Source organism: Nyctereutes procyonoides, unplaced genomic scaffold (genome assembly GCF_905146905.1).
Source record: "Nyctereutes procyonoides isolate TBG_1078 unplaced genomic scaffold, NYPRO_anot_genome, whole genome shotgun sequence".
NCBI lineage: Eukaryota > Metazoa > Chordata > Mammalia > Carnivora > Canidae > Nyctereutes > Nyctereutes procyonoides.
In genome coordinates, this window is record NW_026575049.1 from 44928862 (window position 1) to 44946757 (window position 17896).

The 17896-nt window shown below is 35.5% G+C and overlaps 1 protein-coding gene across 5 annotated transcripts in view; it reads left to right on the forward strand.

Annotated features, from left to right (window-relative positions):
• Positions 1-17896, forward strand: part of MGAT4A (alpha-1,3-mannosyl-glycoprotein 4-beta-N-acetylglucosaminyltransferase A) — a 118874-nt gene that overhangs the window by 88332 nt on the left and 12646 nt on the right. For all 5 annotated transcript variants that reach the window (XM_055329020.1, XM_055329022.1, XM_055329021.1 and 2 more), the window contains 6 exons: positions 1565-1678; positions 3127-3202; positions 10611-10725; positions 11993-12123; positions 15628-15735; positions 15858-16051. In XM_055329020.1, coding sequence (XP_055184995.1) covers positions 1565-1678; positions 3127-3202; positions 10611-10725; positions 11993-12123; positions 15628-15735; positions 15858-16051 — 738 coding nt within the window. The remainder of the gene's footprint in view (positions 1-1564; positions 1679-3126; positions 3203-10610; positions 10726-11992; positions 12124-15627; positions 15736-15857; positions 16052-17896) is intronic.

The following is a 17896-nucleotide window of genomic DNA, read 5'->3' on the forward strand; positions in this document are numbered from 1 at the left end:
ACCCAGTTTTCTGATTATGGGTAAATTGGTGTATTTCAGAATAGAAAATATTTGAATGTCCTACATCTGTAACCCTATCAAATAAATTTTAAGTCTTGAAGACAGTGAATATAGAGAGAGTCATATGTCTTTCACCCTCTTTCGACTAAGATAAAAAACTTTCTGCTGTCAGGGGTAGACAGTCTTATAGCAGTTTCAAACCTCAGTGCTAAGAACTATGGCTAAATCTTTTCTATTCTGCAAAGATTGAGTAACAATTTATTGTGAGAAAGGCACTTAGCAGCTAACAGATGGAAAGCTTAGTTTCAGATATTGTTCATTTTTATAGTATCGCCTTCATAGTTTAATAGTGATATCCTAAAAACTAGTCTTGATAAGAGTTTATTTATTGACTTTTACTTGTTTTGCCCCAAAGATGTGACTTTTACTTAAAAAGACAAAAAGAAACAATTGTCAACTCTAGATTTAAAATAATGTGGTTCTTTATCTATCAAAATGCTAAAACCAGAGATTTTTAAAAATATATAGGGAGTTCAGAACTAAATTGTGCATTTGTTAGATTTTTTTCCCTCAAGTATTCAATTTCTTGGCATCCCTTTATATAAACACAATTTAGTATAGACTCAAATATAGGAACAGGGCAATAATTACTGACCCCTCCTCCCATAAACCACATGGGCAGGTCTATGGGGCTCATGCTGTGATTTTGTAGTTTCTCTTCTCCCTTCATGTGTGGAAACCCCAAGCCCAGAAAAAAAGTACAGCTGAGCATGAAGAACATTTGTGTGAAGGCGGGTAGTTGCACAAAGATTTTGTGGAGATTTACAAAAATTAAATGAGGGAGAATGTAAATATGAAAGAAAGTACATTTGAGTTAGTAAAGCTGATTACAAAAACTTTAGAACAGGTTTTCTCAACCTTGGCACTATGGACATTTTGGGCTAAATAATTTTTTGTTGTCAGGACCGTTATTCACATTGTAGGATATTCAGCAGCATCCCTGGTGTCTGCGCACTAAATGTCAATGGTACTGCCCACAGGACAACCAGATTCATCTAGACATTGCTCAATGTACACATGGAGGACAAGATGGCCCTCAGTTGAGAAATGACTAGGTTAGGATGACATGTAGTCTATAACTCACAACTAAACTGTCCTGAAAATTGGGGCACTTTGGTTTTTGCATAAAGATATAGAAATAGACGCACACATTCCTTTGTTTTTCTTTAATTCTGTAATTTTCTGTGATACCTTGATTTAATTTTTTAAAAATTTTCCTATTTTTTAGGAATATACCTGCAGCTGGCCTAGGATTTCTATATTTCTCTAAGGATAGTAGCATTTTACACTGTTTTAAAAGCATTATTTAAAAACAAAAACTTCATGTTATTGGAAAAAATTTGTATTTTCTGGCAAGTAAAACCAATAATGAGCTACTTCTATGAGCACACAGTGTCTATAACAGTATGCCTTACTGATGTGTTTTATGGTAAACACAGTAAATTGAGCATTATGATAAAATCCCACAGAATTTAAATAATTCAGCTAACCTTTCTTTTGGCAGATTTTCTAAAGAAATCACTTCTGGCTTGGTGGAAATAATATCACCTCCTGAAAGCTATTATCCTGACCTGACAAACTTAAAGGAGACATTTGGAGACTCCAAAGAAAGAGTAAGGTGAGACTGTGTTGTTTAAGATCTCCCACCCTTGTGAGTATGATGTGTAATAAATGTAGCTCTCCTTTACAGAAATATAACATGTTTTAAGGTTGAGCTAATTTGTGAGAGCTTATGGATTTTTGGTTATTTGTTTGGAAATTCTATGGAGTTTCTAACAAGAGATTGAATTTGCTATGCTCAATAACTTTTATAACTGCTCTTCTGTGGGGTTGTAACTTTTCCTAAGAGTATATTCAGAATAATTCAAAAGCTAGTTTAGATAGAAACTTCATATCTGTATGAAAAATAAATGAGAACTGATTCAGTGGAAGTGATAAAAACAATATTACTGTTCTGCAGAATTACACTGTAATAATGTAAAAATCCAGTCAACTGGATTTGTCTCTAAATCTATTAAGAACGCTGTAATCTAAGAGATCTTGACATTAGTTTTGGATTTTATATAACTAGAAAAAAGGAAAAAAAATAGTGTTGGGGGGAGAGATTTATTATATTTCTTGAGTTGTTAATTTGAAAGATAGATCCACATAGTTGGTTGTCTCTCAATAAATATAGTTTTAGTCTTAAAAAATTTAGGAATGAATTTGGTGAAAAATTCTAGGTCTTATTAAATTCAGAACAGCTTACAAGGTATATTCTGGAGAAGTTTACTTAGTATGAGTTAAACCTTTTATTTTATGTTTTTTTCCCCTTTAACTAACTTTTACAACCACTTCTATTGTTCAACATTAGTCTTTCTGTAGGCTACCAGGGATTCAGTAAAAGGACTTAATATTGTAAACTTTAAAGTATTTTGTTTTTTTTAAGCATTCAGTACAATGTTTATTAATTTCTGCCTTTATGCAAAGCACAGTCCTAGGTACCAAAGCAGTGATCCTCAAAGTATATTTTTGAAGCATGAGTTCCCAGAGACATTAATATGTTACATTTTTAAAAAGGGCCCATGGTCAAAGAAGTTTGGGAAGTTGGACTAAAAAGATTTTTTTTTTTAACAAATGTATTTACTGTTGGATGTTTCAACATCTTCTAATATACTAATATGCCTCTAATATACTAATATACTAGTGCTTCTAATATGTCTCCAAAAGGGGAATATAAGTGCTTCCCAAATTTACTTGCTTTAGACTCCTTTTTTCCTCAGGACATCTTGATTAGTGTTTCAGTAAAGGTTTCATTAGAGAAAAGTTAATTCTCTTTCATGCTCCCCTACATGGGTGTATCGTGTGTGTATGTATATTTGTGTATCTATGGGTAGACAGATATTTTTGTGTGTGTGTGTGTGTATATATATATATATATGACTATATATAGTCTATGTATATGTAATGTGTATGCGTATTATAAAATGTAACATGCAATATATGTTATAAAATATTTACACTTAATCTTATTTTGCTAAATTTGAGTCTGATTCCTAACTTATTTTTGAAAATTTTTTATTTCAGATGGAGAACAAAGCAAAACCTAGATTATTGTTTTCTAATGATGTATGCTCAGGAAAAGGGAATATATTACATTCAGGTAAGTGTGACTTGTCCTTTAATGTTTTTTCACACTTTTAAGGGAAAAGTAATATCCAGAGTATATGTTCATTAAAACAGGAAGTTTTGAAAGTGTAAGCCCTCTAAGATGTATAAGATTATAACAATATATCAGAGAGCAGAAGAGTCTGTCATAGTCACTGATAATGTGGGTTCTGCAGTTCCATTCTCTGGTTTAGCACAAACACTAGCTTTCTACTTAATGCTGTGACGGTTGGCAGGTAACTCATCTCTTCCCTCCTCTCCCATCCTTCCATTTTGGCTGTCATTCCTCCCTTCTCCATTGTTAAGAAGAACTAAGGTCTAATTACTTGGCAAATTTTAAAGAAGGATTTTTCTTACAGTTTTTTTATACATTTACATTTATATCAAAGATAATAAAACTGACATTTAACTCTAATGGTCCCAACTTTTAGCAGCATGGCTCAACAAATAAGTCTGTAATGATGTGGCTTTTAAGTTAGACAGGTAGGCAACAACTTAAATCACTGTAGGAAACTTACTTCTTCCAAATCTCATTCTCCTTAGAGACGTAAGCTTAAATTTTACAATTGGAATTTCATTCTTTAACCAAAGGTCTTTATTCCTTGTTCAAAATGCAGATACCACTGAGTGATGTAGCACACTAAGCCTGTCAGTTATTTATTTATTTTTATGGTATAAAAAGTTTATTAGATCTTTCCCTGGAAGGATGTTTTGATGAAAGTGTCAAGAAGAGGCTCTGGGTCCCTGAATCAGAAAGGAAATAAATGGTTTTGCAGGTGCTGGCAGGGGCTTGAGAGGTAAGGAAAGAAGGAAAAGTCTGCTATCACATGGTAGGGCAGACTTCTTGAGGACAGACTCTGTCTCCTTTGACATTTTATCTCGGGCCACCTGCATTCAGATGTGCAGGAATCCTTTCTTGGTTCTCAGGTTGGGAAATGTAAATAGTGATAGGGTCAGAATATAACATTGTAGGTAATAGTGTGTAAGAGTTGTGAGTATACAAACATGGTGTTTAAAAAAAAACAAACATGGTATTTTAAAATTAGTACATTTCCTTTAAATGTCTTAAGGAAGTCTTACTGTAATTTCAAGATATTAACTTCAAAACATTTTATTTTACACGTCCCATATTATTGTAGTTGAACCGTGTTGTTTGTTCTAGGGCCACTATATATTTACACTATGGTCAAGGACTTGACAGAAAGAATTTAAAAGTGTAGTTACATTGCTTTTAAAATTTGTTTTAAATTTCTAAGAATAGAATTAATGGAATCCTAAAGCTTTTTTAGTAGAATAGAGGAAAAAGTAACCATTTAGGAAATTAAGGAAAGAATAGAGTTAAGAAAGAGGATAAGGAAAACTTCCTTTAAGCAGGGTATGCGTATTGTGGTGTTAAAGCCACAGTAGCTATGAGCTGACGCTTATTGCACACTTACCATATGTCGTACATTGTTCATTACAACTTAGGCTTTACACATATTTACTCAATTAAAACATCTTGTTTTTCTAAGAACAAGATCATATTGTACGTACTGTCTCATAGCCTGTTTTACTGTCGTCTAACATGATAGACATCTTTACTTGCCAGTAATAATGGGTAGGAAGAATTTTTAATTGCTCATTGAAGTATCACTATTCAGATATCATAATGACCTTTATGTTGGTCATTTAGATTATTCCGAACTTTTTAGTTGTGTCACAGATGAATCCAATGAACATTCCTAAAATTACCCAATTTTCTAAAGAAATTATGCCTCAGAAAAGAAGTTGCTTTGTACTGAAGTCTTCACATAGTTTTATATTATGTAGGGTTCTCTCAGTTCATTATGATCTATAAAGTGGGGAAAAAGCACATCAGCCTGAAAAGTCCCCAGTTTAATATTGTTTTTTTTTATATTTATTTATTCATGAGACACACACACACACACACACACACAGAGAGAGAGAGAGAGGGAGAGAGGGAGAAAGGGAGAGAGAGGCACAGAGGGAGAAAGAAGGGAGCCTGATGTGGGACTTGATCTCGGATCCCAGGATCACACCCTGAGCTGAAGGCAGACGCTCAGTCGCCGAGCCACTCAGGCATCCCTAATATTGGTTCTATATGTTGGTGAAAGGTAGAAATCCCCCCCACAAAACTGGGGGAGATTAGTGTGAGGAAGCAAAGGGATTTAATCCAGACTTGATCAGTTTCCTAGGTGTGTGACTTCATGGCTGCATATGCTGGGGTGTATCTTATCCAGGATGCTTTTGATAGAGCGCTTTTAGAAAGGCAGTAGAGTCAGAGGTTACCCTATGGTCATTGTAGGCATGCTCCTAAAAGGGAAAAAATGCCACGTGTCCTGGTGTTCCATTTAGGGTTGGAATGAAGTTTCCTGTGACACAATCCTACACGTTCGTAAAGTGCTGTATCACAGATGACCTGGAATTGAAGAGTGTCTTCTGGAACACTGTTGGGTGATTGAGGTACCTCCTAGGTGGCATTGTGGAATTCCTATTGTATCCTGTCCCAAGGCCCAATATGGCTGGTTGCCCCACTTGTAGTGATGCTGACACTCATTGGTGGGCTTGGTGGGAAGCTTAATCTCTCCTTTGGGAAGCTCCCCGGCAGCTACTCCTCCAGGAGTTCTGCATCCATTGATTATTTTTCCCTGGATAGGTTATTTCACAAGAGGTGGCCAAGTGATAATTTTGTAATTCTGTGATTTCTAACATTCTTGTAAGCTGAGTTCTTCTGTGAAGAAATTTCTTCCCTCCTCAACTATTTGGTTATGTTGAGAAATAGTCTACTAAGGAAAGGCGGAATAGATGCCTGTTCTTTCTCTTCATTAATTTTTAAAGTTGGTACCCTAGAAATCTCCAGTGGTGGCCATTTAGAAAACATTATTATGAATTCATGGGTTTTTAAAATATATTTGATTTGCCTCAGTCCTTGCCATCATTATTCACATCGATACATCATAAGCCATTGGGAATCTCTTTGAATTGGCTTTTGTATTCCTTCCATGTAAGTCCAGTAATCTTTGATCACTTCTGTGCTGACTGGCACAAGATTTGCACATTTGCTGTGCCACATCTGGAATCAGCCATTTCTCTAAGGAGCCCTGGTCCGTTTAGAGGCACATAGTATTTGGGACCACAATCCGGGTGCTTGAGATGCTCATTGCTCTTATGGAATCTCTGTTTCTAGGCTTTTTAGCAAAGAAAAGAGTAATTTAGTTTTCAGGGAGGAAAACTACAAACTCATATTGATATTCCCAAATCAAATGAAGATTTTAGGGCTTTTACTTATCTTTAAAAATTTTATACCTGTATTTCTTTTCTCCTACATTCATTGTCTTAGTCTTACTAACATTATCCTATTAACATAATTCTTTTATTCTATAATATGTCTGAAATAGTTTCAAAATAATAATACCATCCAAAATAATAATAATAATATTATTATTCACTACTGTTAGACTACTGAATGTGATTTAGATTTTCTTTGTCCCCCCCCCCCCCGCCGCCTTAGAATATATCCTAATAGGAATATATAGTCAAAATTCTGTGTTTGAAAGTCACTGAAGAAATTCTTTATATGGTGTGCCAAATTGATATAAAACTTGGTTTGTTTCATTTTATATTCAGTTTTTAGGAATTTTTATCCTTTTTAGTTGTAAAAAAAATTCCCAAATCAGAACTTACAGAAGATGCAGAAGTCTAACTTTTATTCCCATTCCCATCACTCTGTTTTCTCCCTTCCCCATGGGTAACCACCATTAGTTTTTTTATTTCTTTTGTTTTTTTTTAAGATTTTATTTATTTGAAATAGAGTGAGACAGAGTGCAAGCACAAGTGGGAGAGGAGAGGAGCAGGGGGAAAAGGAAAAGCAGAGTCCCCATTGAGCGGGGAGCCTGATGCTGGGCTGGATCCCAGAACACCAGGATCACGACCTGAGCCGAAGGCAGATGCTTAACCAGCTGAGCCACCCAAGCTAGTTTTTTTATTTCTTTTTGTACTTAAATAAAAATTAAGCAAAAAATATAATATTTTTCATATATAATATTCCAATATATATTTTTCTGATATTTCATTTGCATATTGTAAAAACAATATTTTCAATCTTGTTTTTTAGCTTCTCTCTGTAAACTAGAGATCACTAGTGAGATTAAGATTTGTTGAAGAACGGCTCTTGCTGTGACAAAACATTCATGTCAGAGAAGCACATACTTTCACAAAAAACCTATATAGGAAGGTTCATAGGAGCTTTATTTGTAATAGCCAAAATCTGGAAACAGGCCAGATGTTCTTTAGTTGGTGAATGTTAAAGAAACCGTCATACATCTATACCATGGAATATGAAATAATGAAAAGAAACAAAGTATTGATACCACATCTTGGATCTTAATGGAATTATGGGGACTTTAAAATACATTCTTGAAAGGTTACATACTGTATGACTCCATTTATATGGCATTCTTGAAATGACAAACTTGTAGACTGTTGGTTACTGGATGCTGAAAGTGGAGAAGGAAGGAGGTGGCTGTGAATATAAAGGGTAGTGGTAGCACAAGAATCCTCATAATGGAATTGTTCTGTTTCCCAAAAATTACATGGCACTAAACACACACACACACCGGAATGCATGGAAAACTGGTGAAGTTTAATGAGGTCAGTGAATTGTATCAGTCAATTATAGTGTAGTTATACTGGAGAATGTTAGATTGGGGAAAACTGGGTGAAAGGTATTCGAGATCTCTGTGTTTTCTTATGGCCACACAGGAATCTACTCTTACCTTTAAATTGTTTTTTAAAAGTGAAGTTACTTATATACAAAAATCTGCATTTCTATACACTAATAACAAAGTGGCAGGAGAGGAAATTAAGAAAACAATTGGTTTACAATTGCACCAAAAAAGAATAAAATACCTAGGAATAAACTTTAACCAAGGAGATAAAAACGTGTACTCTGGGAACTATAAGATGGTGATGAAAGAAATTAAAGATAAGGGGTGCCTGGGTGGCTCAGTTGGTTAAGTGTCTGCCCTCGGCTCAGGTCATGATCCCGGGGTCCTGGGATGGAGCCTTATGTCAGGCTCCCTGTTCAGCAGGGAATCTGCTTCTCCCTTTCCCTCTGCCCCTCCCCCTGCTCCTTCTCTCTCTCTCCCCACCTCCCCAAATAAATTAAATCTTAAAAAAAAAATTAAAGATGATACACCCAAGTGGAAATATATTCCATGCTCACAGAATGGAAGAATTAATATTGTTAAAATGTCCGTACAGCTGAAAGCAATCTAAAGATTCAGTGCAATCCCTATCAAAATACAAACAGTGTTTTTCTTAGAACTCGAACAGATAATACTAAAATTTGTATGGAATCACAAAAGATCATGAATACAGCCAAAGCAATTTTGAGAAAAAAAAAAAAAAAACAAAAACAAAGCTGGAGGTAACACAATTCTACATTTCAAGATATACTATACTACAAAGGGATAGGAATCCAAACAGTATGGTACAAGGACAAAAACTGACACAAAGATCAATGGAATAGAATAGAGAACTCAGAAATAAAAGTGAAATTGTTTGATGAGATGTGATAGTGGGACAAAGCAATTTTCCTAATTGAATGTAAAAATGTGAATTTATGTATGGTAGCCAAAATTAGCGTACTAAATTTTAAATAGGCATTTGACCATTACATCTACATCTCTATGCATTTAAATAGTCCCAGACTTGTTTTTGGAAATTACTTACTGGGAAAATTTGGAATTGCCTGGTATTAGGGATCATCTTTCCTTTGGGCATAGGTAGTGTTTAGGTTTGGGTATAAGCAGCTCTTCTTTCAGAAAGGAAAGTTAGGTGTCAGTGTAGTTCTGTGTTTTGTCAAGTTTGCCCTCCAGCTTCCCTAAAATTCTGAAGGCATAAAAAATGTCTTTTCTGTTCACTGATGTATTCTCTGGGGTTATATAGTGTCTGAAACACAACAGAAGCTCGATAAATATTTGGTGAGTCAGTATCCTGTCTTTCCAAATACTCCTACTGTTTCTTCATGGGTGGGAAGAAGAAAGCTTTTAAGACTTAAATGCATGAAAAAATCTAAATATTAAAATAAGTGAAAATTGCTTAGCAAGTAACTAGAAGTGGTAACATGAAATTAAGAAAAGGAAAAAAAAATTAGGATATTAAAATTATCTTGTGACTTGAAAATTTTATGATAGGAGATTCTGGGGTGGAAGTCTTTGCATACACTTATGATCGCTGATCTTTGTCAACTCCTAATTGAATTGGTGAAAATCCCAAGCAAGCATAAATAACACATAATGCTGGCCGAGCATATGGGATTAACTGGCACTCTGAATTGCCACAGCTTCTTAAGTATTTTGAAGATATTAATTAACTATTAATTTAATTTTTCTTTTTTAAAGATTTATTTTAGAGCGAGCAAGGGGAGGGACAGAGGTAGAGGGAGAGAATCTCCAGCAGACTCCCCACTGAGCATGGAGCCCAATGCAGAGCTCAGTCTCACAATCCTGAGATCATGACTTGAGCTGAAGTCAAGATTTGGATGCTTAGCTGACTGAGCCACCCAGGCACCCCTGAAGATCTCTTTTAAAATTTCAAAAGTTTCAGGAATCTGTCCCACATAAATGAAAAGCACTAATATATAAATATGAGCACATGTACTGCATCATTGTTTGCATCGACAAAAAATGAGAAACAAGCTGGATGTATGCCTATGATCGGGGATTCACTGAATGAATTCTTTTACATTGATATCATAGAATATTATATATATCTACTAAATATTAGCCTGGAAAGATACGATATATTAAGAGAAAAAAGTGTGATAATATCCCTTATTTATAAAAATGTAAACGTGGATGAGAGCCTAAAGTACATATGGGTCTTTTTGTGCTCTACGGCCATATAGAAGGTAGCAAATGGATGCACAACCCAACTTTTAACGTTGGTTACCTCAGCTGGCATGCTAGAGGGCAGAGAAGGAAAGCTGCTGGCTTTTTGACTTAGTACATTGTATTATGTAAAAATAAAAAAAAATTAAAGGCCCCAAAAATTTCTTTTGGAAATTTTTGGAAATTTAGTAAATTTCTTTTACTTTGAAAAGTAAAAATGATAGTGTGAAATCATGTTGGGCACCATGAGAGGACCAAAAAGGAGTATTCATGGCATGGGACTGTGATTTTTCCACAGTAGGGGAGTAGTTTCAGTGACTCACTATATGCCTCTTCCATTTTATTATCCTTATTTTCTTTCAATAAAATTTATATTTTTATCATTTTTGACCATTTTTTTCTCGATTTGCATTATAAAAGTATACTTGAGTTTTCTTTTAATAATGTCCTTTTATCTGGATCTTTCCATCTCTTTCTGATATATTAATTCAATTGTTCAACTTCCTTTAGCTTGAAGATGATATTATTGTCAAACAGAATTACTTCAACACTATAAAAAATTTTGCACTTCAACTTTCTTCTGAGGAATGGATGATACTAGAGTTCTCCCAGCTGGGCTTCATTGGTAAGAAAAGTGTCAGATTTATATACTTTTCAGAAATAACTGTGACTCTTGGTATCTTAAACTAATTTCTTTGACCTTAAAATTGTCTTTTTTTCCTCTGGTAATGGATTGCTTTTGAGGAAATTTAATTTAGGCGAACTTCTGTACGTGAAATAATGAAAAAGTCAACCCCAAATAGTATTTGGATACTTTTAAAAGACTGTCGTATTTACTATGGCGTTCATCAGGCAGGCCTGCTGGCTTCTTACATATACACTTAAAGCCAGCCATGGTGCTGAGCACGTCTGATTTCTCCTCTGACACTTCCAGATGCTCTTTTATGGCCCAGTGCTTTTGCATCATTGGGGTTTAAAAAGAATGCCACACTAAATGTTTTCTAGTATGAATTCCTGGTACTTGATGTAGTACTTCAAAGTTCTTGTTTGGTGATTAATTTGTATTTGTTTGTTGCTTTCATAGACTAGTTCGGGTGTTCATTTAAAAATTTTTTCCCACTAAAATTCCTAAATCATTCAACTAAAGAGAACATGTTTAAAGTTGAAGAACTGCAGGCAGTTTACAGGTTTAAAAAAAAACGCAGAGGATAACATTTCACTTCCAAAAGCACCCTAAAACTTTATTAGAGACTAATCCTTTGACCTTGTTGATCATTTATCTCAAAACTTAATTTAAGAGTCAAATAATATCTTTGCTTGTGAAGGTTTTGTTGAAGACAGAATTAGGAAACCTTGATTTTGGCATTTATTCATTTGGTTAATTTTTTTTTTCTTAAATCTGAAGGAATCTAAAAGAACCTAAAGCTTTCTTTCTTGCTTGCTTTCTTTTCTTTCCTTTTCTTTTTTCTTTTCTTTCTTTCTCTCTCTTTTTCTCTTTCTTCTTTCTTTTCTTTTTCTTTTCTTTTCTTTTCTTTTCTTTTTTCTTTCTTTTCTTTCTTTTCTTTCTTCTATGGGGAGAGTTGTAATAAGACATGAAGGAAAAAAAAAATCCCTGACTCGGTTCTTAAATCCTACGAGTCAATAATTGTATGACAAATTTTATAAGAAAGAAAGTCAGGAGCTCTGTAGTCCTGTTTATACCCAGGTGACAACTCCAAATGTTTTGCTGAAGCATGTTTGTTTGCTTTTGATAAGACAAATTGGGAGGTTATTCATAACGACATATTTGATAGCACAAGCTTTCATGTCTTTGTTGTATAGATTTCATTTATTAAAGCCATCTTGATGCTTGGTTTCCTCGTAACAGCTGCTGACTGAGAATGTTTTTTCAGGTAAAATGTTTCAAGCACCAGACCTGACTCTGATTGTGGAATTCATATTTATGTTCTATAAGGAGAAACCCATTGATTGGCTCTTGGACCATATACTCTGGGTAAAAGTCTGCAATCCTGAAAAAGATGCAGTAAGTTAATTTCTTACGAGGGTAGATGTAGGAGTGCTGGCAAAAATGACTCCTATCTTTGGCCCATCATTTTGTTCATGTTCACTCCATGACCTCTCTTGGGGCTGCGTGTTCAGGGCTAATGATGATTACTGTACCTAGGTTAGAAATGCCCCCTGAGACTGGGATGGCGACAGACTTGTTTGAGTCTCCTGTGTTTCTGTTAGAGATAAAATAGTCTTTCCCCTTCCTGACACACAGGTGGTAACAAGATCTAATTAAAAGTTAGCTGTCAGTTTAGGTTCAGTGCAAACCCTTTGACCTCAGGACAAGGCCCTTGCTCACTACAATGTATGTAGTCTCTTGCTCTACAGAATCTGTGGACTAAAGTACAGACCTTGCAGAGAAGAACTGCATGGTTGGATCCTCATCCCCTTTAATCCTCACCCCCACACACCTTCAGTCCCCTTAAATTAAACTGTGCTTTCTCAGTTTGAGGAATACTTAGCGGTTCCTCCCCTACCGTTAACAGTGGAAGAGGCTTCTTTTCGGTATTTCATGAAAGTGACTTTCAGGAAGCCAGATTTTGTAAAGGAACAGTTAAATAGATGAATGAAAACAGTGTTTTCACTTAGCATTTGAAGTGCTTGCTTGCTTTCTTGAACTGACAAAAAGTTCTTAAATTAGACTTTTAAATAACAGTGGAAAGTCCTGCAAAGCAGTGAAGTCTCCACCTTTCTTTAAATTTCTGATAGATGTTAGTAATGTCTTTAGGCTCTGATATTTTGTTTCTGTCCTGGGCCGGGGGGATTTCAGCTTTCTTATACTCTCTGTCATCTTTCTTTTTTTTCAAATACTTTGGGGACAATATCAGGCCCCAACACATATGAAAATAAGGAATAAGACAGAAGTAATATTTTATACCAAAACAATGGTGAGTCAAAATGTACTTTTTAGTATATTACTTGAAAGAAACCAGTTTTCACAGTAATTTGTTGACCTTTGGGGTGATGATGGTAGCCAGTAAAAGTAAGTAAACAATGATTTTTGCTTTATCCTGTTATTTCCATAGAAATCTTATTGTAAAAAGTAATTAGATATGTTTTCCTTGTCCAATTTGAATTATACATCTGGAAAAAAGATATTTATTTGGTGTAAACATAAATAAAATGTGAATACATATTCTTAAAAATAAGTCAATTTTGACATGTAGTAACAGGAAATCTTTATTATGGGCATGTGTCTTTATAGGGATGACTTGACATTCATTTTAACAAACATTTAGTTTGGCTTCATGAACTTACTATTTTCTCTAGAATAGTTTGATCATTCTACCTGCCAATTACTTTTTAGGACACTGTCTTCTGGTGTTTGTAAGCTATTGTTATATTCTTTTTTTTTTTTTTTGTTTTTTGTTTTTAAACCACTTTCATAGAGCAAATCATGGAATGTAGCCAAATAGCAAAGTAGCTATTTTCTAACAATGATTGAACATGTACATTGATTTGAACAATTCATTTTTACAATTCCTAACCTGTATTTTCTTTATGACTTACAGGAATTTTTATTGTAGGACATAAGAAAATTCATGTGATCTTTATATGCCTACAGTACACTTACATTTATTTATTTTTTTTTTTAAGATTTTTTTAATTTTTATTTATTTATGATAGTCACACACACAAGAGAGAGAGAGAGAGGCAGAGACACAGGCAGAGGGAGAAGCAGGCTCCATGCACCGGGAGCCCGACGTGGGATTCGATCCCGGGTCTCCAGGATCACGCCCTGGGCCAAAGGCAGGCGCCAAACCGCTGCACCACCCAGGGATCCCGTACACTTACATTTAATTGGTCCCGTGCAGTATCTTATCCTCCTATATGGTTAGGTTCTAAAATCTCTGATGGTAAAGAATTAAAGCCACTGAAATCTATAAATTTTAGCACACAGCCCTTCAGATAGTTTTATCTACTCTGTCACTGCTCCCTAGGCCATGTTTTTCTGTGGCCCATAATTCTTCAGTTGCTTCTGCTAGGATGTCAGGGAAGCTGTCACCACATGGTCGCTGGCCTCCAGAACACCATCTCTTTAACCGTGGTCTGGGAAGCCCCTCAGGGCGTTCACACATTCTTCCACAGGTTTATCAGCCCACTTTGACTCTTCAGGCACCAGTGTATCCATTGCTTAGTGAGACGGCTCAGTCTAGGCACTGTTTGTTCTCCCCACCTCTGCACTCTTCTCCTTTACTCTGCCTTCCTTCCATTCTTCTCCTTTTACTTGAGTAGTTGAGTTTATGTGAATAGAATATATGTTACCTTTAGTGTAGCGTTAGTAATAATAGTAATGAAGTAAGACCTCTTGAGAAAAAGTAAGCATTTTAGTACCCAGAAAATTATTGGAGTCCTTCCCAAGTTGGAAGTCTCTTACAAAGACCTACAGATGTGTCTTTCCAGTATGTTCTTGGTCTAGAACTTGTGAACTCCCTGAAAAGAAAAAGCATGACAAAATAGCCGGGGCTTGAAGTACTGACTTAACACACAGTGAGAGCCCTGCCAGGAGGATGGGCTTCACATCCTGACCAAGAGTGAGGACAGGTTGTAATCTGAAGTCTGGACCATGAGGCACTTCAGGTTGAAACACAGGTGTCCCATAACTGTGCTGAGTTGAATTGTGGAACTTTCAATATCATGCACTTCTTTATGGTCAAGCTATTGCCTTGCGTTTTCAGATTACTTTGATGCAACAAAATGTTGCAAATCCTTCATTATATTATCTGATGCTATTCTATATTCTGTATATATGAACCAAACTTCTAGTTTATAGTGTGTGCATTTTACTTTATATTTTTTTAAAGATTTACTCATGAGAGACTCAGAGAGAGAGGCAGAGACATAACCAGAGGGAGAAGCAGGCTCCCTGAGGGGAGCTCGATACAGGACTCGATCCCAGGACCCTGGGATCACACCTTAAGCCAAAGGCAGACACGTAACCACTGAGCCACCCAGGTACCCCTAGTATGTGCATTTTAATGTTAAAAGTCAAATCTACATTTTGACAAATCCTGAAGAAGGTTGGAATTAAATCCTTAGCTCTTCTCTTAGTTGTGCTTATTTTAAATTTCCATATCAAATCTGTTTATCAAGTAGGTAGCAAATCTATTTACATCTTAAAAAGGACCCTAAAATTTTTTGACTTGGAATTATGAGATGAAGTTGGATTCTTTTCAATATTCTTAATAGGACTTCTGGAAGGGGCACCTTGGTGGTTCAGGCTATTGAGCATCCGACTCTTGGTTTCAGCTTAGGTCATGATCTCAGCGTTGTGGGATAGAGTGCCATGTCGGGCTTTGTGCTGGGTGCGGAGCCTGCTTAAAATTCCCATTCTCTCCCTCTGTTCGCCCACCTCCCACCCTACTTTTAGACTGTCTCTAAAAACAAAAACTAATAAAAGGACTTCTGGTTTTTCTGATGGGGACAGGTTTCACTTTGTAATGTGATACTAACATGCTTTTTTCCCCCCAATATTTAGAAACATTGTGATAGACAAAAAGCAAATCTGCGAATTCGCTTCAGACCTTCCCTTTTCCAACATGTGGGTCTGCATTCTTCTCTATCAGGAAAAATTCAGAAACTCACGGTTAGTGATTTAATTTTATTTTTCTCATGCACATATAGTTATTTAGTGTATAGTCATTCCTCCTCTTCTTAAGTATAAATAAGCTGTCTGTTGTTTAACTGCATACGTGTCTTTCCTCCTAGGATAAAGATTACATGAAACCATTACTTCTTAAAATCCATGTAAACCCACCTGCAGAGATATCTACTTCTTTGAAGGTCTACCAAGGACATACACTGGAGAAAACTTACATGGGGGAGGATTTCTTCTGGGCTATAACCCCAATAGCTGGAGACTACATCTTGTTCAAGTTTGATAAGCCAGTCAACGTAGAAAGGTTGGTGACTATTGAAATATATTTGGTCCTACGATTTTATGCCTCTTATTCATAGTGTAATTTATGATGGTTTTTTTTTTGTGTGTGTGTGTGTATAACAGATATGAGGAGACAGTGGGTCCCAAATGTTAAGTTATAAATACATTTCCTACAACTTGGTAAAAAATGAGTGCTTTGTTTTCATATATGACCCCAGCACTTAGCATGTTTGGTAAATTCTGTTGGTATTGCTGAACATGTATTTAGTGTATTTTTTTTAGTACGTTTATATAGAACTGTCCTTCAAAATATAAAATTAGTTTTCATGTCCTTATTCTAGAATATCCCTTAGGACTTGACTGAGAGTTAACTAGCAATTTGACTGAAATGATAAATTTGACAGACCGTGACCATCCCTAGTCAGTGATTTTACACAAGTTGGTTTGCTTTTAGACCACCACAGAAGAATTTAGAAACTCTTAATGTTTTTCAGAGTTTATGTTCATTTTATAAAATTTAGGACTCTTTTCTCCCTGTTTTTTTAATGGTAATGATGTCTTCAACTTCCCCTTGGTTTTGGGTATATTCCCCAGACTGTATGCTGTCTGTGGTACACTTAAATGCAATCCTTGAATGGAATATGATTTTTGTAGCCCGTGGCATATTGTGTTATGTGTTCTCATGAGAGGGCTTTCCAATTTTTAGAACCCACCAAAAATCATTTGTAATAATTCTATTTAAGGTGGTCAGAAACAATGCATAGTGATAATGTTATTCATTTTATTTTATTATTCTAAACTGATTCTAAAGAAGAATTTAAGTGTGTAAAATGTTTTTGGCAATGGGAGTATCACTGGAAAAATGCATAAAAATAGTTTTGAGTAATATTTTGCATTTATGAGTATAAAATATTTTTGTTGTTATTTAATGTTCATTTTTATACTAGATAGCATGATATTCAGCACTTTGAGGTAGTGCTTACCATGCTTAAAAGAGTCATCATGGGGGTGCCTATGTGGCTCAGGTTAGTTGAGCATCTGACTCTTGATCTCAGCTCAGGTCTTGATCTTGGGGTCATGGGTTTGAGCCCCGTGTTGGGCTCCATGTTGGTTGTGGAGCCTACATGAAAAAAAATCATCGTAAATATCTGATAGGAATTTAATATCCAAAATATATAAACTTATACAACTCAACACTGAAGAAGACAGTTTGATTAAAAAATGGGACAGAGGACCTGAATAGACATTTTCCAAAGATGACAGACAGATGCCCAACAGATGAACGAAAAGATGCTCAGCATCAGTAAGCATCAGGGAGGTGCAAGTCAAAACAATGAGATATCACCTTATGCCAGTTAGAATGGCTGAAATCAGAATGACAAAAAACAGGTGTTGGCAAAGGTGTGGAGAAAGGAGAACCCTCATGCACACTGCTGGTGGGAATGTAAATTGGTGCAACCACTGTGGAAAACAGTATGGAGGTTCCTCAGAAAATTACAAATAGAAATACAATATGATCCAATAATTCCACTGCTGGGTATTTATCCAAAGAAAATGAAAACACTACTTTGAAAAGATGTTTGCACCTCTGTGTTAGTAAACACAGCATTCCTTACAATAGCCAAGATATGGAAGCAACCCAGATGTCCATCAGTAGACAAATGGATGAGGAAAATGTGATATATGTACACACAAGGGAATATTACATGGTCACAAAAAGGAGGAGATCTTGTCATTTGTGACAACATGGATGGACCTAGAGGGTATTATTAAAGTAAGAGATAGAAGTCAGCCTGAGAGAGACAAATACCATATAATTCCACTCAGGAATCTTAAATCCCACAAATAAACAAAAACAGAATCAGAC